Below are 27,484 nucleotides of genomic sequence, written 5' to 3' on the forward strand. Positions count from 1 at the left end.
GTGACAGTTGATGAGCCGAGAAGCCGCCACAGCGAGACTGGCATTACGTTGCACGCTGCGTAGCAACATATGCAAGAGGCGAAAGGCGTAATCGTTTTTTTTGGGGCGTTTACTTGATCAAACTCAACACTTTTTTTCAGCGGTAGAGTTTGTTTCTGTTTACTTTGTGGGGAGTGCACCACAGAAGTTGTCGCCAACTGCGTTCGGTCTGACCTTCAAAGCTGGTAAGTGTGACGTTTCACAAAAACTTCACTTTTAAAACAACGCTGGTGTAACTTGGACAAAACGTGATTAAACTTTAGATTATCTTATTTATTAATACATTTATTATTTATCTATTTGTGTGTGTGTGGTTCACGCTTGTTTTTAAAACATTGTTTTTTATTTGTGCTTCGAAAAGGCTGACACCTTCAAGAACAATAAGATGCTCGACAGTCTCAATCATTTCGTATCAGTTGAACTAATTATTATTATAATTTAATGTCTCATCATATTCTGTTATTGCAAGCATTCTGAGTGAAAATGTCGAAAGCCTCTTCGATTCAGTTCTCCATCAAGATTTTGTCATTGGAATTGAGCGGCTTGTTCGATTCTCACTAAGTGTCAGCCGCTTGCCATTTGTCAGCTGAAACCAGGCCGGTATCAGTAACAACACCTCAGCCCCGGGCTGTGTTGCTATGTATAAGCTGTGACTACATAAGCTATATTGCCTGCTCAAATACTTTGGCTTACAGTTAATTACACACTGCCAACATAACTTGGTGAAGGTAGCACAAAGTATGGCTTCTCTTTGACCTCATACTCAAATCACGAACTATTGGTGGGGATATAATTTGTCATACTAAGTGGTACCACCCCCAATTATTATTATCTCGAGTAAAGTCGTACATACAATTTGTGTTTTGCATTTTCTATGTTGCTTTATGGCAAAAAGATGACATGCAAAACTACAAGATTTGAAAACTTTCACGTTATTTCCAGAAAGGAACAGTTGGCCTACTCTTGCATAACAGCTCGTTTAAAGCCTTTGTGCCCCAGGCCACATATAAACTTGATTCAAAAGCATCCATATTGTGCCACTGTTCATAATGTTTAATAATCCAATCTTTTTAAAATAGCACATACAGTATACCTGTCACTCTTTGCTTAATTGGTGGTCTCTCTTCATTTTTGGGAACATCCACATGCTACAAAGTGAATGGAAATTAGGTACTCAGTTATTGTAATTCCTTTGCTGTCATATACAGCATACCTTAATTAAAACCAGTGTTAATTAATCAAACTAGAGATGTTAGGTTAAGGTGGCAAAGGTTTTTGGGGCCAAAAAAAAAAGTCTTTTTGCGACTGATTGTCCCTGTTTGGCCTCTCTGTGGCACCTTGCTGAGGTCAACAGGTCCTGATGCTTTTTGCTCGGTTGAGGCGGCATGAAGCCGATGCTCTGATTTACTGCCCGGACTTAAATAGTAGGACAGGAGCATCTTCTTCCATTTGTACAAACGTGCTGCACTCAAAGACACTCTCTCGTTGTATTTTGAATACTGTGGTGCGTTAAGATACGATTTTATTTTTTTTTTTTTTTTTTTTTGCTATTCGAAATACGAGGCGTCATTTAGCCTCTCTCTGCACTTTGATTTATAAGTGCAAATTTGAGAAATAAGAGTTGTATAGAGTTGCAGTGAACTCAATTCAACCCACTTCGCCATCAGCAGCACTTTGGCAAATATTGAACAACTCATTAAAAAAAAGAGCCTTCAAGATGTTTTGTGCCACTCCCAGTGGAACTATCACACTGAAAACAAAACCAAGAGAATTACACAATTTGTATAAAATTACCACTTACAGTAGCTTTGCCTCTTGAAAAGAAAGCCCACTTAGTTTCATGCGAACAACAATGCTAAATCCCATTGACATGCTAACCTTTAGCATCGTCAATGAAATTTTATGAAAAAAAAAATTACATGCAAACAGGGTCGGATATATCGATAGTCCCGGTTATATCGATATTTTTTCGGACTCCCTTGAATATCGATATAACGAGACTTTACTGTATTCTCAAGAAATTGCTATTCAGCAACATATGCTGGTCATCAGTCGATTTGATTCGTCAAATTTGATTTAAGATTCCTAAATGATAACGTCAAACCCTTTTCGGCCTCTTAAAATGTCGACAAAATATTCTCACTCCCTCTCTCTTCTAAAAACCTCTGCATCTCACAAACCGAGACAGATGTCGACCGACCTGTATGTGTCGTTGCAAAGTGCGCACGGTGAGAGGAGTCAGGGGTAGGTAAACAAACTCACTCAACAGCGTGGTCACTGTCAGGCAGGTGGGAGGTTGATTCGTGTGTCCAGCAACTAAAAAAAGCACTACATTACTTAAAGGACAACCGACGTCTCCGGACAAGTTGTGTCCATAATTAGTAAAATGGCTTCAAATGACTTCTACTGAGCGTATTTTACAAAGATTCCACCTCATATAGCTATATTTTTTTTACGTTTTAAGACTCACGCTGAATATTCCGGAGGTCTTGTTTTTGAGTTGGTGTCGAGACGTCACGTCACTGAAGGAACACCCCTGACCGAGAAATGACACATTGTAGTAGTCCTTTCATTCACGTCAATGCATTTTGCGGTACTTTGTTTGGTCTGAAAACTTGTTGATGGCGAAATTAGAAGGAAAACACATAAATAACGTGATGGTGAATCGTTGTGTGTTGCACCAAGACTACTATTTGATATTCTCTGACAAAAATTCCCAGGAGAAAAAAAATCATCCTATTTCCACGGAGCTTTGTCGCCAGCTTGTGGGTGCTACATTTCTCTCCATATGCCTCAAAATGAACTCACTATTTTAATGTTCATCATGCAATGTTAAAAATGGCTAACTAAATGTATTTATTTCCTTCACATGGAATAAATTCTTTAATCGATTGCAAACATGTATGCTTTCCTCTTCAGAACTATTTGAATCATATTCATAACTGGATGTGTAACAAGAAAGCATATTCTCCAAATCTGAAGCAATTGTTTGGATTCTCCAGCAATGCAAGACGTCTTGGCGTGACGTCATGAACAAGGGGGCGGGACCTTCTGAAACTAGCCACTTCCGGTTTCGATTTTTTGCAGTTTCAGGACACTTTAAGTCATTTTTATTGGTGTTTTGCATTTGACTAAAAATATCATCCTGCGTGTTTTGGGTATTTTAGATGCTGTAAAACGTTTTTCTGATGTCAGTTAGGAAACAAAAAAGTGGTGTCGGTTGTCCTTTAACATCTAATTCTCACTGCGTTCCGTAACCCGGTATCGTTCTGTGGGGCATTTTGTCCACTCCGCTGTATTGTTATTGTCAAGCGTTGGGTCATATTGTGACCCATGCAAAGAGTGTACAAACCCGGGCAAGCGTGTGTGTCATCCATGTAGAAACACGTGTGAGTGTAAGTGGTCCTATTTCAGCCTCATTGGGCTTGTGTTTGCCTATACGTGTTGGTGATGGGGTTAATTTTCATCAAGTAAACAGAAGCATCCATGCAAACACACAGAAGGCAGCTTGGCATGATGTACTCTAGTGTAAAAGCGCACCAGGTGTGTGTAAATACAACTTCAGTAGCCATATGGATAGATGGCTTTTTTTTTTTTTGCTTCGTTATTGAGCCAGAAAGCGCCTTGCGTGGTTTACTGGATTTTACTTAAACAAGAAGGGGAAAAAAGGGTACAGAGAATGTCACATAACGGTGCTTCTTAGAAACCAGTGGAATGACATCTTGGCATGTGATATTTGATGACCCATGATCTAGAAGAGGTGAGTGTGGGTGGGATATTTTGGGGCATGTGCTGAATGTGTGACTCCACTTCCCCATCTGTGCTCATTTCTACTGTCTCATATCCTCTTTTCAATTGCAGTCTGAAGCCTGTGTCTTACACAACCATTTTTTGTTTTGTTTTTGTTTTTGAGACGCTAACACACGCACACAGACAAAAACACAAATGCAGCCGGTCTGGTGTTTGGATGAACCGCAAAGGGTTGTCTGTGATTTGTGTTTGGAACTCTCTTTAATTGAATACAAGAACCAAAACAGTTTTTTGAGAACTAATTAAACTTCACAGGTGTCAAAGTCAAGGCCCGGGGGGCCAAATCTGGCCAACCATGCCATTTTATTCGGCCCGCAAAAGCAAATCAAACTTGTCAGATTCTATGATGCTTGCTAAAGTCCGAACCAGGAATTCAAATTGTTGTATGTAAACCACAATAACAGTCATTATTTTTGACTTGAAATTTGGAAACGAGTTATTAATGAATTTGTTGTGCGCTCTATATGTAATATGTGGAGGGGATTAAACATCCTAATTTTTTTCCCAAATTCATAACGGCCCGCGAGAGGAATCCGCAACTACAATGTGGCCTGCAGCAAAAAAAATGAGTTTGACGCCCTTGTTCTACTTACACTAAACATTATTGTCTGTAAATTCCATATCTGCTACCTTACTACTCCCGGTTTCCTCAAATAAGTAGGGGGGAAAAGCAGCACCCGTTGTTATTTTAGACTATGAGTGTTTGCATTTTAGACTAACAGTGGCAGAATATTCAAAGAAAGTCTCTCTCTAACAGCCCTGAGCAGAATCAGCTCTTTTGAAAGAGTCTACCGATGATTCATGGGTATGTGTCACGAAATCAGGAAATAAACGGATTTCACTCAGACGCCAAGCCCAGAAATTTCAACCTGATCGACCAAGATGATAAATCGAAGGAAATCTTCATTTGAAGCCCTCACTTGCGAAGTACTCTTTCCTCGTTCACTGCCAGACGATGTGCAAAAACCCAGTGCCAGGGTTTTTGTCATTTTCACACAAATTGCAGGACCCACAGAATATTGAGTTTTAGGACTATATAAACATTCAATGCAACGTAAGAAACCTTAGACTCCCTTCTTTCATTAAAAAAAATCATAAGTGATATGGGTCCAGAGTTATCTGACCTTGAAATGGGGGCCGCTGTACAAAAAAGCAATACAACACATATTGATTTTTATGATGCTTTAGAAACAGCCGAAACTGTAACAATGCGCTAACATGGACAAAAGGCAAATGCTGCCTCTTGTGGAAGGGAAAGAAAACCTTGCCAGAGGTCTGACCGGCACTTTATCGGCAACTCCCGGCAAGAAAAACCAAAACCTGAACAAATTCGGGAATGGCGCTTCACGTCATGAGTCAATAGTCACATTTCCGAAAAGACCCAGTTGTGATGTCATGATTAGCTTGACCGTCGCTGTCAGGCGAGTTACCAAAAAGCTGATAAGACCATTTCTGGAAACGATGATCATGGATCACTTGTTAGTCATTCTCAAAACAGTAACACCGTGAATGAGTGATTCGGTCTTGTAAAAATGTTTCCCGTCAACTGCAGAAACACCCATCATTTGGAAAATTTGGGAATCTGTGTTTAGCGCACCCATATTATTCCAAGTTATTTGTTTCTCAATGGCTCAAAGGGGCTTCCACTGTCTTTCTATTAAAGGACAACCAAGATCACTTTTTTGTTTCCTAACTGACACCAGAAAAACTTTTATAGCATCTGAAATACCCAAAACACGCAGTATGATATTTTTAGTCATATGCAAAACACCAATAAAAATGACTTAAAGTGTCCAAAATCTGCAACAAAAAAATGAACCCGAAAGTGGCCAGTTTCAGAAGGTCCCGCCCCCTTGTTCGTGGTGTCACCCCAAGACATCTTGCCTTGCTGGAGAATCAAAACATATGGCTTCATATTCGGAGAATATGCTTTCTTGTTACTCATCCAGTTATGAATATGATTCAACTCGTTCTGAAGAGCAAAGCATACAGGTTTGCAATTGATTAAAGAATTTATTCTGTGCCATTTTGAGGCAATAGGGGAGGAAAATGTAGCACTAACGAAGAGGCAGAAGAAGGGAACAAAGCTCTAAGGAATTAATCAGCCCGTTTCCACAGGCTAATTAATTCCTTACACGGAGCTTTGTCGCCCTCTTCTGCCTCTTTTTGGTGCAACACGAAGTTTTCAGACCAAACAAGTACAGCAAAATGCATTGACGTGATGGAAGGACTGCTACAATGTGTCCTTTTTTCGGTCAGGGGCGTTCCTTCAGTGACGTAGGGTGAGGACTCGTACCAACTCAAAAACAAGACTTCCGTAATATTCAGCGCGAGTCTTAAAACGTAAAATATAGCGATATGCGGTGGAATCTTTGTAAAATACGCTCAGTAGAAGTCATTTGAAGCCATTTCACAAATTATGGACACAACTTGTCCGGAGACGTCGGTTGTCCTTTAAATGGCTATTAGCGCGCGCCGCATTTATCAACAAAGTCGCCCCGGAGTGACTGGCATTAATTTCGTGTGACCCTTATCTTCCAACCGAGCTCACAAATACCTCCCATTCCATTTCGCTACGCATGGTGACTTTCAGCCATGCAGAGAGAAATGCTGCAGGGCGGCTTTGCAGCTTCTTGGACGTGGTCGCTTTCTGACGCAAGGTCATTTTGTAGTTCTCCATTTGTTTACATAGCGTTAATAATGGACACTGGATATGTGCCCAAGGGATGAATATTTTGGGGCTATTAACATCATGAGGTTTGCCGCCGCTTTCTTGTGAGTTGAGCTTTTTTTTGCTATGTTCTTATACACACACACACACAAGCACGCACACACCATATTTTCCGGTGTATAAAGTGCATCCAAAATCCTTGATTTTCTTCAAAAGATGACCCTGTATTTTTGATCTCATAAAAATGTAAAAATATACCTGTGAATGCATACATTTCCCCCGTATTTCATCCGTTTTTTTAATCACGTCAAATAATGTACAGCCTACTACAACTTTTATACGGGGGATAAAAATGAAAACAAATTGTGAACCGATCTTACAAAGACTATTTTGGCTGAAATCCAGTTTGTCTCACATGCTGGTAGCTAACGACAATGCTGCCGCTGATCGCTACTATTGTCACTTGATTGATAATAGCATGATGTGCGCATGTCTGCATTTCCGTTTGTGTTAGTGTTTCATTTCAAATAATGTACGGCGTACTACAACTTTTATGCATACATTGTAATCATTTATACGGGCAGCTATTAGCCAAGGTTCACAGGAATGCACATTATACTATTGTGCATTTTCTGTTTTCGTTTTAGACATCAAAAAAGGAAAATGATGGCAACATCTGTCTGTTTGTTGTCAAAGTCAAGGCCCGCGGGCCAAATCCGGCCCGCCACATGATTTTTTTCGGCCCGCAAAAGCAAATCAAACTTGTCAAATTCCATGATGATTGCTAAAATCTGAGCCAAAATTTCATATTTTTTTAAGTCAACCACAATAAAAGTCTTTATTCTTGACTTCAGATTTGAAAACGAGTTATTCATTAATTTGCTGTGTGCTCTATATGTAATATTTGAAGGGATTTAAACATTCTAATGGGTTCCCCAAATTCATAACGGCCCTCGAGAGGAAACCATAACTACAATGTGGTCCGCGGCAAAAAATGACTTTGACACCGCTGGTCTAATGGGTGCAGAATACACCTTATAATGTGGTGCGCCTTATATATGGAAAGCTTTTTTAAACATGTCATTCATTGGGGGTGCACCGTATAGTGTGCCTTATACAGCGGAAAATATGTTACTTCACGTTTTGCCCAATTTTCCTTGCAAAACACTAGCTGAGCTATCATTCCACAGATTGTAGTTTGGATTGAGGTCTTGACTCTGACTTAGTCATTGTAAGTTGTTGATTTTTTCTTTCTGTTTATCACCGTTGTCTTGTTGGAACATTGGTGTGACTGAGCCATTGCAGAAACGTTCAGGGCTGTCTTGGTTGGTGATGATTTTTCTGCCTCCATTTTATTTTTAAGATTGGCTGCTCTTGACGGGAATGCAGATTTCCCAGCCAATAAACCGAAGGCCCAGAGGGGTCCTGCCCCTCGACCAAAATAGCCCTGTAAATACACTGCAAGCACTATGAGAACTGGAGCTTGCCCAGTTGATAAATGCTTTGTGTACAAACAAGGCATGTTTGTCAGTCGTGTACTGCTGAACCATGGAGGCCTATAAATGTTGGTCTTTGTTGTGATAGGCGTCAACCTCTCGCAGTGGGGCACTTTGATACCGATGCTTGTGCGCATTCATCGAAATAAATATCGTGAGCAGGTTGCATCCAGTTTTCTTGAAAGTATTTTTCATCGTGACTGTCATTGCGTTTCATTTTTGAGGGATTTTGAGGAATGATGGTCCCCTGAATCCGCTTAGGTAAGGTGTCAATCGCCCTCTAGTGGTCATCTTGAGGCATCTCAATTAGGTTCAGGTTTTATTTTTTTTACCTAGACCGTGTTTCGCCAACTTTTTTGGATATTCGTCAGTGGTGGGCCTAAAAGTATCTGAATCACAGACTAATGTTAATTATTTTTTTCATCCATGAATTCTTATTAAATAATTCAAAATTGTATTTCAGCTTCCTTTTATTGCTTTTCCCCTGTTGTGCTGCTTCCAGATGTGTGTTTTCGTATTTAAGCATTTAACCAATCCCATTTAAGCCATCATTTGTTACCAGGGTCAGAAATCTACCTGGACGCCTTCACAATCATTTCTGCAGGCCCTGAAGCATCTAATGTGTTGATGAATTTGTTGCTTTAACCAATCAGAGTTCGAGTTGGCAACCTAAGGCCTGCTGGAAGGAGCTGGAAACATCACAGTATTTGCAAACTATGATTGGCTAAACACATGATTGGCTAGTCATTCGCCAATCATAGTATCACGAGCCGCTAGTGATGTATCACAGTGTAGTGAGCTACATAAGCAGATATATTTTTGTGTTGATTTAATTACGGTTTTGTCAACCCAAAATGGCTGAAGGAGGAGGAGAAATTAATTTGGTTGTAGATATACTGTTAAAGACATTTTCAAGACGGACTTTTCAAGAATAGATGGACATCATAAATAAAGGTTGGACAACTCCGAAGATAGCAAAAATAGCAAATAATATTGCAATTTTATGAGGTTATCATGAATCCACACCTTCATAGTAAAAATTCGAACAGTTTAGTGACAGTATTTCAAGTTTTTTCAAGTCACAAGTTATTTCCTGGCCAATGACACCCTGTAGTGGTCGTGTAGGAATATCACTCGCAGCTGATTGATTCAGACATAGCACTACTGAAGGCCTAGGAGTGATATGCACGGCCCGGCATTGATTTTCATTCACCTTTTGTTGCATGAACTCTCTGAGTTAAAATCATTGTAGATTTCACCATTTTATTCCTATTGTTTCAATGGAGCATTATCATTGCATTTGCTCATTCAAATTTGATGCAAATCAGAATGCAGTCAGATCACAGATTTAAAATTCAGATTGAATGTCCAGGAAGTGTCATTAAATGCAATCTTCACATTTACTGTCCTATTCTGTAAAACACAAATCCAGTTCTTGGTGTGCATTTCTTATGTGAGCTGTGTTTTAGACATTTGCATTTAAGGAACGGGGATGAAAAAAAAATAAAAACAACAACCTTGGAGGTGAATTCTGTAGACAAAGTTCCTCTTGTTGCGGTTGACTCCAGTTATCAGCCTAATTTAGGGGAATAGTAAGAGTGGGAGGAGGAAGCTGAGCCAGTGTTTAGACCGCGGGGGTCGGCGAGGAAGATGATGAATAGTGACCGTAACTCTTAACAGTTGAAGGAGGGGTGACAACACAACGATTGAATTCGCTTCTGGAAGCTTTTGAGGCTCCGCCAAGCAAAAGTGCATCTGCCGGCATGTGGAGGAGCTTTCTAATGGCTGTTTTACTTCTGAGCTAGTTGGAGAGTTGCCGGTAAGCATTTCAGGTCCTAAAGTCGAGAGTTGACAAGAATTGTTTTTTTTTTTTCTGGCTAATACAACAAGAATGATGTGGTGGTCATCTCTAAATTATTGGCGATAATATACAATTGCGCATGGAAAGGATTCTCAATTTTTTTTCAGATGATGTACTGCGTAGTTTGTTGCACTCAAGTGTATCAATGACAGAGACAACAGTTTGTATATCTTGTGATCTGAATGCAAATATTTGTGTACAAAGTGTTCGCAAAGTCAATTTTGTTCAACCAGTTTGGTTAGGCACGGGAAATAGCTGTTTTCTTTTTCCGGATTCAAATTAGACACCATGTTATTTTACTTAAAACATAGTTGAAAAAGGAACGTGGCCTTAATTGTTTAAAAAAATATTCTTAGAGATTCTAAAGGGGGGAAACACTACACAATTGTCACTTGTTTTTCTGTGTTGTGTGGAGAGGAATTTAGTCTGACAAAAGTAAGGAATTGTGATCACCGAAGGGACGAAAAGGGAAGTGATGCGTCTTGTTTTGTTGATGATGATCATCTTTGTCTTTCCTGTGCCTTCGTGGGAGCTAATGTTTACACTTTCACTAAAGGTGGACTAAATATAGACATTTGTTTTGCATTGGGACAGAATGATTCGCGGATGTTGGCCGACTTGTGCTCTTGACCAACGATGGCCTTCGGAATGTTGGTTATTTCAAATCTCATCTGGAGAATTAACGCCAGTGTCCAACTGTTTAATGTCAGGCAGCTGCTTTCGCCGCACACGCCATTTCCCAACACATTCAAGACCTTCAAACTATATCCGCCTTATTTTTATTTACGTTCCGTTCGCATGTATCGGTTGCATGTACAGTCTTGTCGGCGCCCCGTTTGAAGGCGCCGTCTGTTGATTTCGTGCCTCCTCTCTTAAGAGTCTTCAAGTGTTCTGCTGGTTGAGCACCTGTTAACGATATGTTCCCCATTTAAACATGTCACTCATTCACGTCGTATTTGCCAATCGCAGCTCTTGCATCTGAGTTTCTATTCTTTTCTTAACACCAACAGTTTTCATATTGTATTTTTTTTTTGTTGCTGGCCAGATTAAAAAAAAATCAAAATAGGAAATAAACAAAAGCTGGCCTTAAAAGGATTTCCAATTATACATTATTTCTGGTGAACAGCTGCATTTTAATTTAAAGTGGTATCCCACTGAGCGGCGCAAACTTGTTAGCGTTCATGTTTTTTTATGTGTGTGTGTGAGGGTTCATTAAAGGTCGCAAAAGGTTACAAAGACGTTCTCAAAATGGCCACCCCCGAAGATGAATACTAACTGGTGGATTTTGCTGCTTGATTCATCTCCCAAAAACAAAATATTACTCAAAATATCATGTATTGATGAGTGGGGTCACAAAATTTATTACGTAAAGAAATTTGGTGAGCTGTGATTGTTGGTCCCCTCAGTCTTGAGCAACTTTGATGTCGTTTTCAGCGCAAAATGGCCGCCATCAGAGATTGTGGGGGGATAGATAGCTAACCTTTAACTCACTGCCATTCACTAATTTATTCGCGAATTCAAAATATGACGTGGGCCGCCATTCCCAAATTTGTTCGGGTTTTGTTTTTTTCATGTTTAGGTGCCGATAAGGCGCTGGCCATGGCCTCTGGCAATGCTTTTTCTTTTCCACAAAGGGGCAGCATTTCCCTTTTTTCCATATTCGCTCTTGGTTCCAGCTTCAGCTGTTGATAAAGCGCTATATACGTCGTAATCCAATATGTATGAATTGCATTGTATTTTGGACAGCCACCCTCATTTCGAGCTCATACAAGTCCAGACCCATAAAATTTAGGAATTAATTTTTTTTTCTGATGAAAGAAGACAGTCTCAGGTTTCTAATGCTGTATTGAATGTTTATGTAGTCCGAAAACTCAATATTCTGTGGGTCCTGCAATTTGAGTGAAAATGACAAAATCCCTGGCACTGGAGTAGACATTTTTGCACATTATCTGGCAGTGAATGAGTTAACGAACCCTGATGAAAAGCAACATTCATTATATGTGACTGGCAACCAATGGCCCTTCAGTGAGATCTGGATTTTAATATCAAAAGTAGGCCCAAATTCTTCTTTTGTTGTTGTTGATTTGAACCTGCTGATTTTGACAATTCCACTTTATAACCAAGCATCTTTTTTGTCATTTTGTCTCTTTGTTCTTGTTCCATCCCATCACCGCTCTCCTCCATCGACCCCCATCATTGTGCTTCAGCTTCCCGACATGTAATCATCATCATCCACCTCCTTTTCAGCAGCAGAGTGTAGTCCCATCGGAAAAGAACCATTTTTCCTCTCAGACAAGGTAAATATGTCTCCACTCTTGAATTTCAAATCTAAAATTAGTACAAGGCAGTCACCTTGCATGATGTTGATAATTACCCATCAATTGAAGTCATGAATTTATATTTTAAATTAAGTCCCATCAGCATATGAGGAAGCGTTTACGTCATGAACACGATCCGTGTGCCATGGCTGTATGTGTTTGTGAAGTCATATTTGCCGGGCTAGCCGACTCATATAATCTTTCCCAAACAGAACCTGTAAGTGAAGTCGTTTTGTTTTTATGCCTTTAAGATCACCCCAAGCCTCCCCCTGCCCCTCAAAGACTTGTGCTTAGCAGTAAGACAAGAAAAATGGCTGTTTTAAATGTAAGCTGACCTGAAAAAAGAAACAGAGAAAGAAAGCATTTTTTTAACTAATTACCCATATTTTATGTTTGTGTTGTCTGATTGACAGGATATTCTCATGAAACTACTTGTATTTTTGTTTATTTTTGTATAGTTTTAGCAGGCTCCACTTGTTTTTTGGTGTTTGTCTGTGTAACCCTGCCACCCATCCATCTTTGGCTGCTAAAAACCCTTTGTTGGCATAGCACCCATCTAAAAATACACACCCATAATAACAGTGTGATCACAAGTGACATGGACGCACACCGCCCCCAAGTGTGTGTTCGGGCACACCATCAAATATATGTACAATATAATACAAATACATATTGATTTATATAGCACTTTAACAACAGCTGAAGCTGTAACAAAGCGCTTGACATGGACAGCTATCATATACAGGAAATAAAGCAGTCACAAAGATAGTACAAAGCACCAGAGAGTAAAACCGATCTGTGCTACATGTTGATTTAATGGCAGAAACACATTCCTTTATGTATATTCCTCATAATTTGTCAAGGATTTAATGGCGTCTATGTGTGACGTGCATTTCGGTGGCGAATCTGTCAAGTTGACCTCCGGCTTTCTCCCTTCCGTCGTCTTCCCACTGGCGCTGAGCGTTTGAAGCGCTTGTGACATCACAGCGTCCGACACAACAATGGTCCCGCTGTCCCCACGCTGCGTCACAGTTGCCCGCTTCCCCCGGTGGATGCTTGGCAATAGGAAGGCCAGTGTGGGATATTATACTGCCTGGTAGCCGTGTGTCACCATATGAGATCAGGAAATGATAGCCCACTCGTGCTCGTGAACGCGTGCGACACTTTAAATCGTGCACACCGTGATCGAGTCAGAGCTGCACGCTACATACGAGCCCCCAGGCTTCTTTTCCAGACCCTGTGTAATTGTGTTTTATCCTGTTATCCTGTTGTTTTGTTTCATTGTGCAAAACAATACACAGCAGGACCGTGGTGAGATCTACTTCAGTGAGGTGTGTGTTCAGGAGTTCAGGTGTTGGAAATTTCAATTGATTGACAACAAACTGGTATATATCTGATGTGTTGAAACAAATTACCGTATTTTCCGGTGTATAAGGCGCACCCAAAAGCTTTCATTTTCTTCAAAAGGTGACCCTGCGTCTTACATGTGAAGTCATATTGACCCACAGCAGGTCTCGCAACTACTGTCAGCAGTCACCGACTCCATTTCCCCCTATAGAAGAAGTCGTGTGTAACCCTACTTCTACTGTAGCGCCTCATAATATGGTGTGCCTTATATTTGGAAAAATTGTATCTATTTATCTATTATATTTGGCAGACTTTTTTCATTCATTGAATGTGTGCCTTATATATATATATAAAGTTTGAAAATACACCATTCATTTATTCATTTATACTGCGGTGCGGCTTATACACTGGAATATATAGTATCTTGCTAGAGTTCGTGTGCACGTCTCAAATGATACAAATGCTTATTGTAAATATTTTATTTGCTATTTGTACTAACGGAGAAACCTTTCTTGATTTTTGGCGTTTATAAAAAAAAAAGTTGATTGTACCACAAACGTGAGTGTTTTATAGCTCTTCAAAAGTAGGAAAGGTTTAGATGTCGCGAATTAGTGGACACATTTTTATTCCATATACAATTTCCATTTATGTCATTTACAGCATTTATACAAACATGAATTCACTGAATTCCTAACTTTTCATCATTTTGGGATTTCTTAATGTATTGTATGTGTATATAATTCATTGACATTAAATAACTTTTGGTCAAGTGTATAAATTGATTGATTTCACCTTAAGAAATTTTAAACAGAAACATCACAATCGCATATTTGAGTTCCTTAATACCTAGTTTGTTCGGTCAAATACTACTACTACTACTACTACTACTAATAATAATAATAATAATAATTTCATTTATAAGTGCCTTTCAAAACTCAAGGAAAATTTACACTCATAGGATAAATTTTTCTACGGGTGAGCAGCGGCAGCCACATGCTAATATGTAAACAGATTTCCATTTGTTATTTTTGTGGTTGACTATAAAGTGTTTCAATTTATCATTATCTGCACGGGTGTTTCTCTTTTTTTCATGTGGGCGATCGTTCAGGTACAAAGCGGGCAGTGTATGCCCGCTGTGGTGCTGAAATGGTCACTTCAGACAACAGGCAGTTTCAGCCTCCCTCAATAGGAGATGCCATTCTTATTGTACCTCATGCACAATGACTTTTTCTCTCTTTGTCTCGTTCCACTCTGTCGTCTTCGCGACCATGAATGCCCAATGTCTGAGTGTGGCTCAGATTGGTGGTTCAAAACCTCATGTGACTGCTTTTGTGGCTGTCAAAACAACATCGAGACAAGGAAAATTATGTAGAAACTGTCAGTCCCTTCCCGGCACGCAATTTTTTTTTTTTTTTATTAGTCATGCAGTGAAATAAACGCATGTCATTGCAGAAAGGGAACTAGGAGTCCCCACTGAATGTTCATGTCTGAATGTTGTATGCGTGAGAGAAAACAGAAGGATGTGCTGTAAAGAGGTCAGGGTGTTCCCCATTACCTCTTTCCTCATATGACCTGAATCTGAAGGTATCGCAATACTCGTTTGACCACCCATGATTGGAGCAATTGCTCTTATCGTTCACCCCACAAAGGAAACCATCCAAATTTGATTGCTCTTATTTTTTTTCTTGCCTTCACTTACAGTTTCCACCATCTATCGGACTGGACTGTGGTGCGTTGACTTCGTCTCGCCCTCCCCTGCCCCCTCGACCTCCAGCAATGGCCTCCCGCATTGGTCTGCGTATGCAGGTAAAAGAAATAAGCGTTACTTGTCCTCCGTCGTTATTGTCCACTTTATTTTTGAAGTTGGAAGGAGAATATAAACAAACATCCCACCTTGTCATCAGTTGTTTGGAGCTCAGTGATTGCACATCTTTCCATCCTCAGCTGATGCGAGACCAGCTGCAGCAAGAGGAGCAGCGCGAGCGGCAACAGCAGCAAAATGCAACCCTGCAATACATGCAGCACCGAATGGCTGGGCCACCTGCCCCCACTGCGGCCATTAGCGCCCCCCAGAACTACCAAAGCATGCAGGTGCCTGTGGAGGTTCTTAAGGTCAGTAGGACTTCTGCGATTGATCATTTTCACATCTATATTCCCCATTGCGGGACTCGAAAAGGTTATCTTAAATTATGGCTCTTTATTATCTGCTGATTTATGTGGTGATGTCATAATTAATTTCCCGTTTCTGATTCGTGTGTGACATTTTTGTTAATCATTTTCTCTTGCATTTTTCGTCAGCCATTTTGTGGCAACGTCACTGTATCGCCCGATGACTAATTTCATGACTTCCCGCCTGCGTCTGTGTTAGCTACGCAACTAGCATGGCTACCCTGTCTTTACTCTAATTAAATACTCTGCCGTGATGGCGATACTTACAGAAATCTACCTTATTCTCTGCCATTGAGGTGATAATCATACCATGCTGTGGTGATACTGGATGCAAAGCAAATTTTCACCTTCACACCTCTACATCACGTTTAGCCCCTTTGGCTAGCCAGCTAACAATGAGTGTTTTGAGGCGTAGCGAAATCAGTGTTTTCGGAAATGAAAGACGGGTGATCAGAAATCTGGAATGTCAATAAACATTTTCAAGCACTCTCAGTAAAAGCAGGAGGACACGCGAGCAACACACGGGCACTCGATTTGGTTTTAAAATTTAGCAACTTGCGAACACATCCTAAATCTTTCACATATTAACTCATTCACTGCCAGATTATGTGCAAAAATGTGTCCACTCCAATTCCAGGGTTTTTGTAATTTTCATTCAAATTGCAGAACGCACAGGACTAAATCCTCATTCAAGGCAGTATAAGAAACCTCAGCATCTCTTCTTTCATGAGAAAAAAATGCTTAATTCCTAAGTTATATATGTCTGGAGTTAACTGATCTTGAAATGGGGACGGCTGTACAAAATGTAAATGCTGCCACCTTTTGGGAGGGGAAACCATTGCCAGAGGTCTGATCGAAGCTTGAATCGCAGCCCCGCAAGAAAAAACGAAACCCGAACAATTCGGGAATGGCGCTCCACGTCATGACTTTCAATTCCTGAATAAATTTGGGAATGGCAGTTTCTGACGTCAACATTTTTTGATCACTTGTAATGTTTCAATGATGGCGATAACTCAAAATCTTCAAAAATCAACGATAGTGCGTCTTTCCTTTCCAATGCAGGTACAGACCCACCTTGAGAACCCGACAGACTACCATATCCGTCAGTCTCGGCGGCAGCAGGTGAAAGAGTACCTCTCCACGACCTTTGCCACCAAACAGGTATCAGTCACTTATCATCCTTCCTCAGCGCCATAACACCGTTACATATTGGAAGTTGCTCAACAGGCTCTTCTGGTTCTCTCCACCAGATGGTTCACGCTGTAGCAGGGCCAATGCCACCGTCTCCCCCAGCGGCCATCGGGCCCACGGGTGGTTCGGCATCCTTACCCCCACCCCTCCACTCTCCGCACAGACGCACCGAGCAGCTCATGACCGGCAGTAGCGCACCCAACAGCCCAATGGCCATGCTCAACATTGGATCCAACCATGAGCAAGAGGTACGGGAGCGGGGGGCTTCGAGACAGCGGCCCGTAAACAATTGTTGAATGGTTTGGTTTTACGAGAAATCACCTTGAACAAGTCTCCCCTGAAATGTGACCTTATTGCATACATATAACATTATGAGGATTGAAGATTATCCCCCATTAACCGATACATTTTATGATGGGTCGTAATGATTTAATTGGTCTTTGGTAAGCTGGTAAGCTAAAGCGGCATTCTAAAAGCCATTTGTGTGGTGCGCACAGTAGGTGAATCACGATATTGACAAACTGACACGGCCGTTCATTGAAGTTTAAATGCGTCATTATGGCCTTGTAACAGCTATTATGACTTTAACAAGTGACAGACAAACAGTTTACTATGCCGAGGGTCTTTGAACCTGGCAGACTTTGACCAAAATCTCTTTTACCGGAGCTCTCAGTGTCCTTTTTTTGTCAGTCTTATTGAGAGGCAATACTCCAGGCAGTTAGTCCTTGGAGAAGTCCTATTTTAAGTCGACTCTAGACTGAAACATGCGCCTGCAGGTGAGTTCACCTGAAGGCCTCCCGACATTTCATTGTCAATGTGCAAACGTGGCTCGGATGCACGATTTATATCAAACTTATACGTTATAAACTATGATAATAATCTCATAACAAGCGTTCTCATGTGTTTTTTTTTTTTTTCAGATGGATGAGGTCATCGATGACATCATCAGCATGCAGTCCAGTTACGATGATGTTCAACCCTTCATAGACCCCGTCCAGATGCCCAACACAGTAAGTGCGGCCAAAACGAACACCTGAATGACACTTCTGATCGGCATTATATGGATAACAGTGATGCAATCTTATTTGATCAGTTCATTCATCAATGAGTGCAAAGTTCAACCACGCCAATTTGTTTTCTTAGAATTCTCATTCCTTTGCTCATCCAAATTTCCCTATTGTGGGACTATTAAAGGCTTTCTGACCCTAACGCATTGCAAACATTTTGTTTCTGGATAACTAGGTCATAAATCCCTAAGAGGTGCAATCCAAAACGTTAACGATTTATTTTCTGAAAAGATTGGGAGCCTTTATAGACTCATTGGTCACATTTTGAGGTGTTAGAAAAGTTTGAGCAACCTACCCTGGATAGGTTTCATGCAATTGTACCACATTAATATACAAAAACAGTCCATTCATTGTTTGCGATTGTATTTCTTCTCCATACATCATTTTATGTATTTATTTTTGCAAAAGGTTCGAAAAAATTAAACACATCAATCTAAAAAGATCACATCATTGCAATTTAAAGGACAACCGACGTCTCCGGACAAGTTGTGTCCATAATTTGTAAAATGGCTTCAAATGACTTCTACTGAGCGTATTTTACAAACATTCCACCGCATATAGCTACATTTTACTTTTTAAGACTCGTGCTGAATATTCCGGAGATCTTGTTTTTCGCCCCTGACCGAAAAAAAAGGACACATTGTAGCAGTCCTTCCATCACGTCAATGCTTGTTTGGTCTGAAAACCTCGTGTTGCGCCAGAAGTCCAAGCTCCATATAAGGAATTTATCACCCTGTGGAAACGCAATACACTGTCATGTCTACAAGAGGTCGCCATTTTCTGCCTCTTTTTGGGTGAGACATTTCCCCTCAATGTTGCCTCAAAATGACACGGAATAAATTCTTTAAGCGATTGCAAACATGTATGCTTTCCTCTTCAGAACTATTTGAATCATATTCATAACTGGATGTGTAACAAGAAAGCATATTCTCCGAATCTGAAGCAATTGTTTGGATTCTCCAGCAATGCAAGACGTCTTGGCGTGACGTCACGAACTGGGGGCGGGACTTTCTGAAAATGCCCAATTCGCAGCTCAATTTTTTGCAGATTTTGAACACTTTAAGTCATTTTTATTGGTGTTTTGCATTTGACTAAAAATATCATCATGAGTATTTTAGATGCTATAAAACACTTTTCTGATGTCAGTTAAAAAACAAAAAAGTGACATCGGTTGTCCTTTAACTGTAAGTATGATTCAATCTGTTTTTTTTTTTTGCAACAATTTGTGATGTCACAAGCATTTTCTTGCGTAAACACCCAACAGGTCTATTGATTTAAACATGCTGAGCAAGGTTATACACGCCGGCAAAAACATGTCAATTGAAGACCGAGGGTGAGGGCCAAAGTAAGAATTAACAATTTAACTGCCGGCAGTTAGAGATCAACGTGTTTACAAGGTATTTGGGAGAAGGAGGAGGAGGCGCGAAAGGACAAGGAGGGAGGAGGGGGCAATTTGTGCAAAGGCAAAACAAGGCTGAAAGTCCAGTTAGGGGAAAGTTCACTCTTGTTTGGTGGCGGGGAGAAGAACATCGAAACGTAAATTGGATCAGTGCTGCTGAGGTCGTGTCCCAGTCACAGTTTGCTGTAGAGTGAGGAGGAAGGACCCCCTCCGAATTTACTGGATGAATTTAGAGGATGAAGGAGATGAGTACGACTTATGCCATTGTGGAAGTTATTGAAGGAGAACAAATTCAACTGGTAAGATATTGCCTTTTTTTGTGTAATTGGTCAGTGTTGGAGGTTGTTCATGAAAGAGTGGGACCAAGATGGCGGTCATCTACCAGTCTCCGGTCGCTGACGCAGAGTGTGGGGATTGGGAGGGATTTTCAGGTTGTTGTGCGAAACATGGCATGAATGTTTGATTTTCTCTTACGACGGAGTTATTGGTCGGGTGAATTTCCTCAGACTTTGATTGGATTTATCTGAGTGGGGACATGCATTTTCCTGTTGATTTGTCATCCCACATCACAGTTGATTAGATTAAGACAATGATCAACACTGAGGCATCGTTGGTTATGGAGCCTGTGAACTCAATGAACTGCAGGGAAGAAAAAAAAAATCCACTTTTTTGATTTTCTTGTATTCCCAATTCACCAACCAACGAATCAAACTCACCTGCTAATCCTGACGGGGATTAAAGAGGAATACTCCTGGAATTCTTGGAATCTCAAAGTTTAGTAAGAGCCCGGCTGGGATCACCGCTGAATACCAGGAATTTACTCTGGGGTGGAATTTCAGAGTTTACGTTGATGTGTGTGGCCTTGTACACTCAAACCTTGAGCCACATAAGCCTTATAGTGCTTCGTTAAATGAAATTTATTTTTCAATATTGCATTCGATAGGTCAGATAGACCATTGTAGCTGAAAAGGAGTTGCAATGCGCTCCAATTTGACGCATAATCTACTCATAGCAGACCATTGAATAGATGAAACTAATTTCAAAAGCATTGGGTTGAAGTAGTTATTTGCTTTCCACAGAAGGCGATTTACATACAGTGGAATTTGTTTGTGAGTGTGTGATGGGATGTTCAGGCTCGCACAGTAGCCGGTCGATAAGGTATCACTTCCTTTGGATGTCTTTATCTTTCAGGCCTCATTAGCCTGGTGCCCCAATCGACCTCATGCCAGAGAATAAAACACAACAGAAGACAAGGCATTCAATCAATAAATGAATCCATTAAAGCAATACGTGTTCATTTCAAAGCAAAAAGCGTGAAGCATTTGTAGAGCAACTTTTATGAGCTTTGAATAATGCCATTGAGAAAGGTAGGATGACGGTCACTCCTTGTTGCATTTATATCCTAAAATCCTCAGGTGTGATATTGTTGCATTATGTTAGGTTATCTGTGCTTTATAGCGCACTAAAACATGGACACTGACTTTGCTTAAGTACCTTTAAGCGCGACTCTGAGGCCATAAATGCTTTGTCTTGGGCCCATAGAGAAGTAATCTGAAGTTACGCCAGCTCAATCGATGTTTGACTTTTCTTTCTTTTTTTATGACACTTTGCGACATCACATTTATAAATTCATGGATTGAAGTATAGATGAGGGTTTCCCTTTAGTAGACCGAGGCATTTGTATTGTCTTAGAAGTCAATCTCATGGCACAAAAAATAGACATTCTGGTTGATTTTTAATCAAGAAGAGGGCCATTTTGTTGTTCCGCCTGTCGTAAGTGACAGTGGAGTATTTACTTACATACAAATTCTATGACTTGGTGATTTGAGAAGACTCGGCTCACTTTCGGTTACTGATGGGTTCAGATAAATGTTAACTCATTCACTGCCATTCCCAATTTTATTCGGGAATTGAAAATATGACGTAGAGCGCCATTCCCGAATTTGTTCTGGTTTTTTTTTTTTTCTTGCTTGGGTGCCGATAAAGCGCTGGCCAGACCTCCGGCAATGTTCCCTTCCACAAAGGGGCCACATTTCACTTTTTTCCATGTTACTGCTTTGTTCCAGCTTCAGCTGTCATTTAAAGCGCTATATAAACCAATATGTATGTATTGCATTGTTCTTTTTTTATGAAAAAGAGAGTTTAAGGTTTCTTACACTGCATTGAATGTTTATGTATTCCTAAAGCACAATATTTGTGGGTCCTGCAATTTGAGTGACAATGACAAAAACCCTGGCACTGCAGTGGACACATTTTTGCACGTCTGGCAGTGAAAGATGAAGTTGACACTTCTGGTTTTCCCTGTTTACTTGTTTTTGCCTTTCCATGTTTCCTCCACAGCTCCCTCTGTCCAGCAGCCATCTGGATGTTTACACGGGTCCAGGGATGAAAGGGCCAGCAATCACCATGACCAGCAACTCCTGTCCTGCCAACTTGACCATTAAACGCGAAATTTCAGGTGCGACCATTTTTGCACGCCTGACGCCGCTTGTTGCGCACAATTGAAACACTCCGCAATTGTCGAGATATTCGGATCACGGATTATTTGCCATTTCAGTTTTTCCAGGGTCAGACTCAAACTCGTCTCCATCACAACATTTTTATGAACTGCACACAGGCAATGTTTTATTCAGGAACATTTCAACATTCTTCCCCGGATATCCAAGTGCAAAAAAAAATTCTACCCTTTAAAATTAAGATCTAAACTGATTTTACAAGAACGGTGCAAAACTGATTGGCAAATGTATACAGTTGAAGACACCTATGACATAAGTCGAAAAATAAATAAAACAATGTCCAATTTTCTGGTCATACCGAAATGAGTTCTCTAACTTATGCTTTATTTATTTATTTATTTATTTATTTATTTATTTATTTATTTATTTATTAACCATTTATTTATTTTTTTAAACCATTAATTTAGCATTAATTTAATGTAAATTTCTCCAGTGTGAGACTAATAAAGGCAAATCCAATCCAATTTATCCAATATATTTTTTATTTTTTTTACCATTTATTTATCCAACCATTTATTTATTTATTTATCTAATTATTTATTTACCATTTATTTATTTATTTAGGTGTCACGCGAAAGCCAAAGAAAAGGTGCAATTGGCATTGGTTATTATTATGCAACTCTTACTCTTGAAAGGTAACAGTGTCTTCTTAGAATCCATTTCAAGAACATACAGACAGACCAGACTGGGTTTTAGTAAAATAAATATCATTTTACATTTTTTAAAAACTACTTTTTTGTCATCTAAAATGTTTATGTCAGCCATTAGTTGATGACATTTTGTTTTTGCAAAGATACAGAAGCCCGTGCTTTCGCCAAGGAGAGACAAAAGAAAGACAACCACAATCTCAGTAAGTCTTTCCAACTGCATATGTGCAGTTTTATTTTAAAGAACAACCGACCTCACTTTTTTATTTAACTGACATCAGAAAAACGTTCTATAGCATAAAAAATACCCAAAACACGCAGTATGATATTTTTTGTCAAATGCAAAACACCAATAAAAATGACTTAAAGTGTCCAAAATCAGCAAAAAATTGAGCTGCGAATTGGGCATTTTCAGAAAGCCACGCCCCCTTTCGTGACGTCACGCCAAGACGTCTTGCATTACTTGTGAATCAAAACAATGGCTTCAGATTCGGAGAATATGCTTTCTTGTTACACATCCAGTGATGAATATGATTCAAATAGTTCTGAAGATGAAAGCATACATGTTTGCAATCGATGAAAGAATTTATTCCGTGCCATTTTGAGGCAACATTGGGGGGAAATATATCACCAAAAAAGAGGTACAAAATGGCGACCAAGCTCCTGTGAGGAGTCCTGACATGGAGCTTGGTCGCCTTCTTCTGGTGGCTTTTTGGTGCAACACGAGGTTTTCAGACCAAACAAGTCCAGCAAAATACGTTGACATGATGGAAGGACTGCTACAATGTGTCCTTTTTTCGGTCAGTGCTGTTCCTACAGTGACGTCACGTACGGACTCGTCACCAACTCAAAAACAAGACTTCCTGAATATTCAGTGCGAGTCTTAAAACGTAAAATATAGCTATATGCGGTGGAATCTTATTAAAATACGATCAGTAGAAGTCATTTGTAGCCATTTTACAAATTATGGACACAACTTGTCTGGAGACGTCGGTTTTCCTTTAAATGTAATGATTTTTGTTTTTGAGTGCATTGCATCATCTTATACTGGGGTAATTCACACTCACAGACACACACACACACAGATTTTGTACAGTTGTATATCCCGTTTTGCTGATTTGGCAGATTTGGAGCAGCGAGTGGGTGAATAGATAACCTGTAAACAATTTTTGCTGCTCTGGCACTGAAGTACACTTCATTGGCCATGATTGTGTGAGCTCATGCGGGCATGAACAAATGTGTGCAGAGGTGTAACTCTCTCAATGTGTGTCTTTCTTTTCTAGATTGTGTCTTTTAATTTATCCTCTTTTGTTCGTTCATTTACAGTCGAAAGAAGACGGAGGTTCAACATCAATGATCGTATTAAAGAGCTTGGCACAATGATTCCCAAAACTAATGATCTGTAAGAAGTATTCATTTTTATCATTTGTTTTTAATGGGGGATAGCCTGTGTTAATGTGTTTGCCCTGCAGATAAACACACTTTGAAAAACATCATTAGATATGCAATTAAATGTTTGTCCGGTTAATAAGGTTGTTTCTCTTGACGTTAATCAGATTATGCCGGGGGTTAATCACAACAAAATTAAAGATTATGATCATTTTCTCGTCCTGGCGACTTGAGGAGATTAAAAAAAAAAAAAGGCTTTGATGGGGCGATACAGAAATGCTGCTAGGTGATGTCAGTGAGCAATTTGCCTTCTTTTGCGTTGGATAGTGACGTTCGCTGGAACAAGGGTACCATCCTGAGAGCATCTGTGGACTACATCAAACGTATGCAGAAGGATGTTCAAAGGACCAGAGAGGTGGAAACTAACTTTAGAAGGATGGAAATGGCCAACAAACAGTTGATGCTTCGAATTCAGGTAATTTATCATTCGTTGAAGTTTGTTTATTTATTTATTTATTTATTTATTTATTTATTTATTTATTTATTTATTTATTTATTTTTCTATGTATTTGTTTATTTGTTTCTGTATTTATTTATATATGTATGTATTTATTTATTTATTTATTTATTCATGTATTTGTTTATTTATTAGTTTCTGTATTCATATTTATTTATTATTTATATTGATGTATTTATCTGTTTATTTATTTGTCTATCTATGTATTTGTGCATTTGTTCCTGTATTTATTAATTTATTCGTTTGTTTATTTATTTTTATGTATTTATTTATTTATTTTTATTTAGTTCGTATTAATTAATTAATTTATTTATTTATCCGTGTATTTGTTTATCTATTTATGTATTAGTTTTTGTGTATATATATATATATGTATATTTACTTTATTATTTATATTGATTTATTTATCTATTTATTTATTTGTCTATCTATGTATTTGTGCATTTGTTCCTGTATTTATTAATTTATTTGTTTGTTTATTTATTTGTATGTATTTATTTATTTTTATTTAGTTCGTATCAAATTATTTATTTATTTATTTATTTATTCGTGTATTTGTTTATCTATTTATTTATTAGTTTCTGTATTTATATATATTTATATTTAATTTATTATTTATATTGATTTATTTATCTATTTATTTATTTATGTATTTATTTGTCTATGTATTTGTGCATTTGTTCCTGTATTTATTAATTTCTTTGTTTGTTTATTATTTTTTTATGTATTTACTTATTTTTATTTAGTTTGTATGTAGTTGTTATTTATTTATTTATTTATTTATTTATTTATACATTTGTTTGTTTGTTTGTTTGTTTGTTTGTTTGTGTATTTATGGATGGATGGATGGATTGATTGATTGGTTGGTTGATTGATTGATTGATTGATGTGGTTGGCCTGAGCATTGAAACCTTGGCATTGATAGGAATTGGAGATGCAAGCTCATCTGCATGGCTTACCCAGCAACTCTCCATCTGCCCTGAACCCAGTAGACGTGATGCCCTCCTATATAAAACAAGAGACCAGCCCAGAGGAGAACCTTTCCCACACTCAGACACAAGCTTCCCACCATCATCACCACCACCATCTAACCCCAAATCAGGCTCCGGCCCAGTCCCAGCAGCATCACTTCCTCCCGCAGAGCCACCTGCACCCTCCAAGCCAGGCTCAGGCTCAGCCTCAGCAGCCCAGGCAGCTGAATGTGCTCCCGCAGCACCTCCAGCCCCAGCCGCCCATCCAGTACCCGGCCGTAGGCAGCTCGCAGCCCTTTGACTTTGCCCAGTCGCTGGACTTGTGCGACGGCATGCAGGCATTTTCAGACGGCATTTCCACGCTGGGCGATCTGGGAGGACTGGATCTGCAAAGCCGCAGAAGCGATATGGGTTTCCTCATGATGGATGAGCCGTTGTCCCCCATTGGTGGCGACCCACTGCTCTCGACTATGTCCCCGGAGGCCTCTGTCGACTCCAGTCGCAGATCGAGCTTCAGCATAGAGGATGGTGACATATTGTAGGCATATGCCTGCTTGCATGCATCCACACTCCTGTAAGCACACTCTTTTGGGGGGGGGGGGGAAAGGTGTTAGCTAGCGCATAAAAAAATATCCCACGATGCAAAACTGATAGCTCGCACTGATCTCACACACACAACACTTCACAACGACAGAAAAACAGAAGCAGACACGAGATGAGGATCTTGAATCGTTCAAAGGACATTTTTAAAGGGTGAACAAACCCTGAGGTCAGAGAGTTCGACCTGATCTCGTTTTCATGAAGGAGATGGTCTTTTTTTTCTTTTTTTCTTTTAAAGCGTGTATGTCTGTGTAAGCTCTCAGTCGTACAGGAGTGGTCCATCGATGAAAAGGTTTCATCAGCCATCATCTGTACTTCTTTGAAGGTGTCGGACGTTTCGCTTCTTATCCAAGAAACTCCGTCAGCAAACTAAAGTCTTACTGGTAGTTTAGGCCCTGTGTGTGTGTATATATATATATATATATATATATATATATATATATATATATATATATATATATATATATATATATATATATATATATATATATATATATATATATATATATATATCCCTACTGTCCAGACATGGCGGTGCCGGACACTGCTATTATCAGTCCTTGCTCTCAGGTTGGGTGGCGCAGAGGACTACTCCCTGCGGCTCCACTGATTGTTCCTATTGTCCTGTCTAGCGACTGGCCTGATAGCCCTATTTGATCCGGTATCACCTCATCACTATTACTAATCCTATGTTGCCTAAGCAGGCTGTTGTACGAACGATCCAAATTGAACCTCACCCCACCATATCGGCTTAGTGAAGGATTTAGCTGTTTCATGAAAATCGCTTCTTTTACTCCCCTTTCAAACCATATGTTCTTTCGCTAAGATTTTAACCTCATTGTTGTCAAATGAGTGGTTGCTAGCTTCTAGGTGCATATGTACTGCCGATTGAGGCCCACTAGTATTATCCCTGTGATGTTGATAGTCTTTTCTTGAGAATTTGTTTAGTCTCCCTAATGTACTTTACAATTTTCATTCTTATATATATATACAGTAAAGTCTCGTTATATCGATATCGGATATATCGATAGTCCCGGTTATATCGATACTATTTCTATGCACGCACGGAGAAAATTACATGCAAACAGGGTCGGATATATCGATAGTCCCGGTTATATCGATATTTTTTCGGACTCCCTTGAATATCGATATAACGAGACTTTACTGTGTGTGTATATATATATATATATATATATATATAGTGCCGATACTACCAGTAAGACTTTAGAAGCGAAACGTCCGACACCTTCAAAGAAGTACAGATGACGGCTGAAGAAACCTTTTCATCGATTAAAGCGTGTATGTTGCCCCATTTGCCACATCACTCTAAATGATTATACAATACTGAATCATATATAGACGGAACTGCAAATTCACAAGTAACCTGAAAGTGGCCACGTCGACATGCACATTGCGGGCTTTACAGGTGTGACTTTTCTCATTTTCACTTTCGGTGTACTTGTTATCAACTCACTT

General features: G+C 39.6%; 1 protein-coding gene across 4 annotated transcripts; it reads left to right on the forward strand.

Moving 5' to 3' along the window:
* Positions 1 to 26,006, forward strand: tfeb (transcription factor EB). Of its 4 annotated transcripts, none has more exons than XM_089010949.1 (12): positions 1 to 224; positions 12,085 to 12,174; positions 15,244 to 15,348; positions 15,487 to 15,654; positions 16,774 to 16,872; positions 16,962 to 17,150; positions 17,823 to 17,912; positions 21,709 to 21,826; positions 22,678 to 22,734; positions 23,858 to 23,933; positions 24,248 to 24,395; positions 25,363 to 26,006. In XM_089010949.1, the coding sequence occupies exons 3-12, from the start codon at positions 15,319 to 15,321 to the stop codon at positions 25,948 to 25,950; spliced, it is 1,563 nt and encodes a 520-aa protein (XP_088867075.1). In that variant the 5' UTR covers positions 1 to 224; positions 12,085 to 12,174; positions 15,244 to 15,318; the 3' UTR covers positions 25,951 to 26,006. The 4 variants fall into 4 exon arrangements, with proteins under 4 accessions (XP_088867075.1, XP_088867078.1, XP_088867077.1 ...); XM_089010952.1 differs by having other exon boundaries at positions 22,684 to 22,734; XM_089010950.1 differs by lacking the exon at positions 1 to 224 and adding an exon at positions 9,694 to 9,835.
* Positions 26,007 to 27,484: the final 1,478 nt, after the last annotated feature.

The sequence above is a fragment of the Hippocampus bargibanti genome, linkage group LG12 (genome assembly GCF_051943395.1).
Source record: "Hippocampus bargibanti isolate YZ-2025 linkage group LG12, ASM5194339v1, whole genome shotgun sequence".
Taxonomy (NCBI): Eukaryota; Metazoa; Chordata; class Actinopteri; order Syngnathiformes; family Syngnathidae; genus Hippocampus; species Hippocampus bargibanti.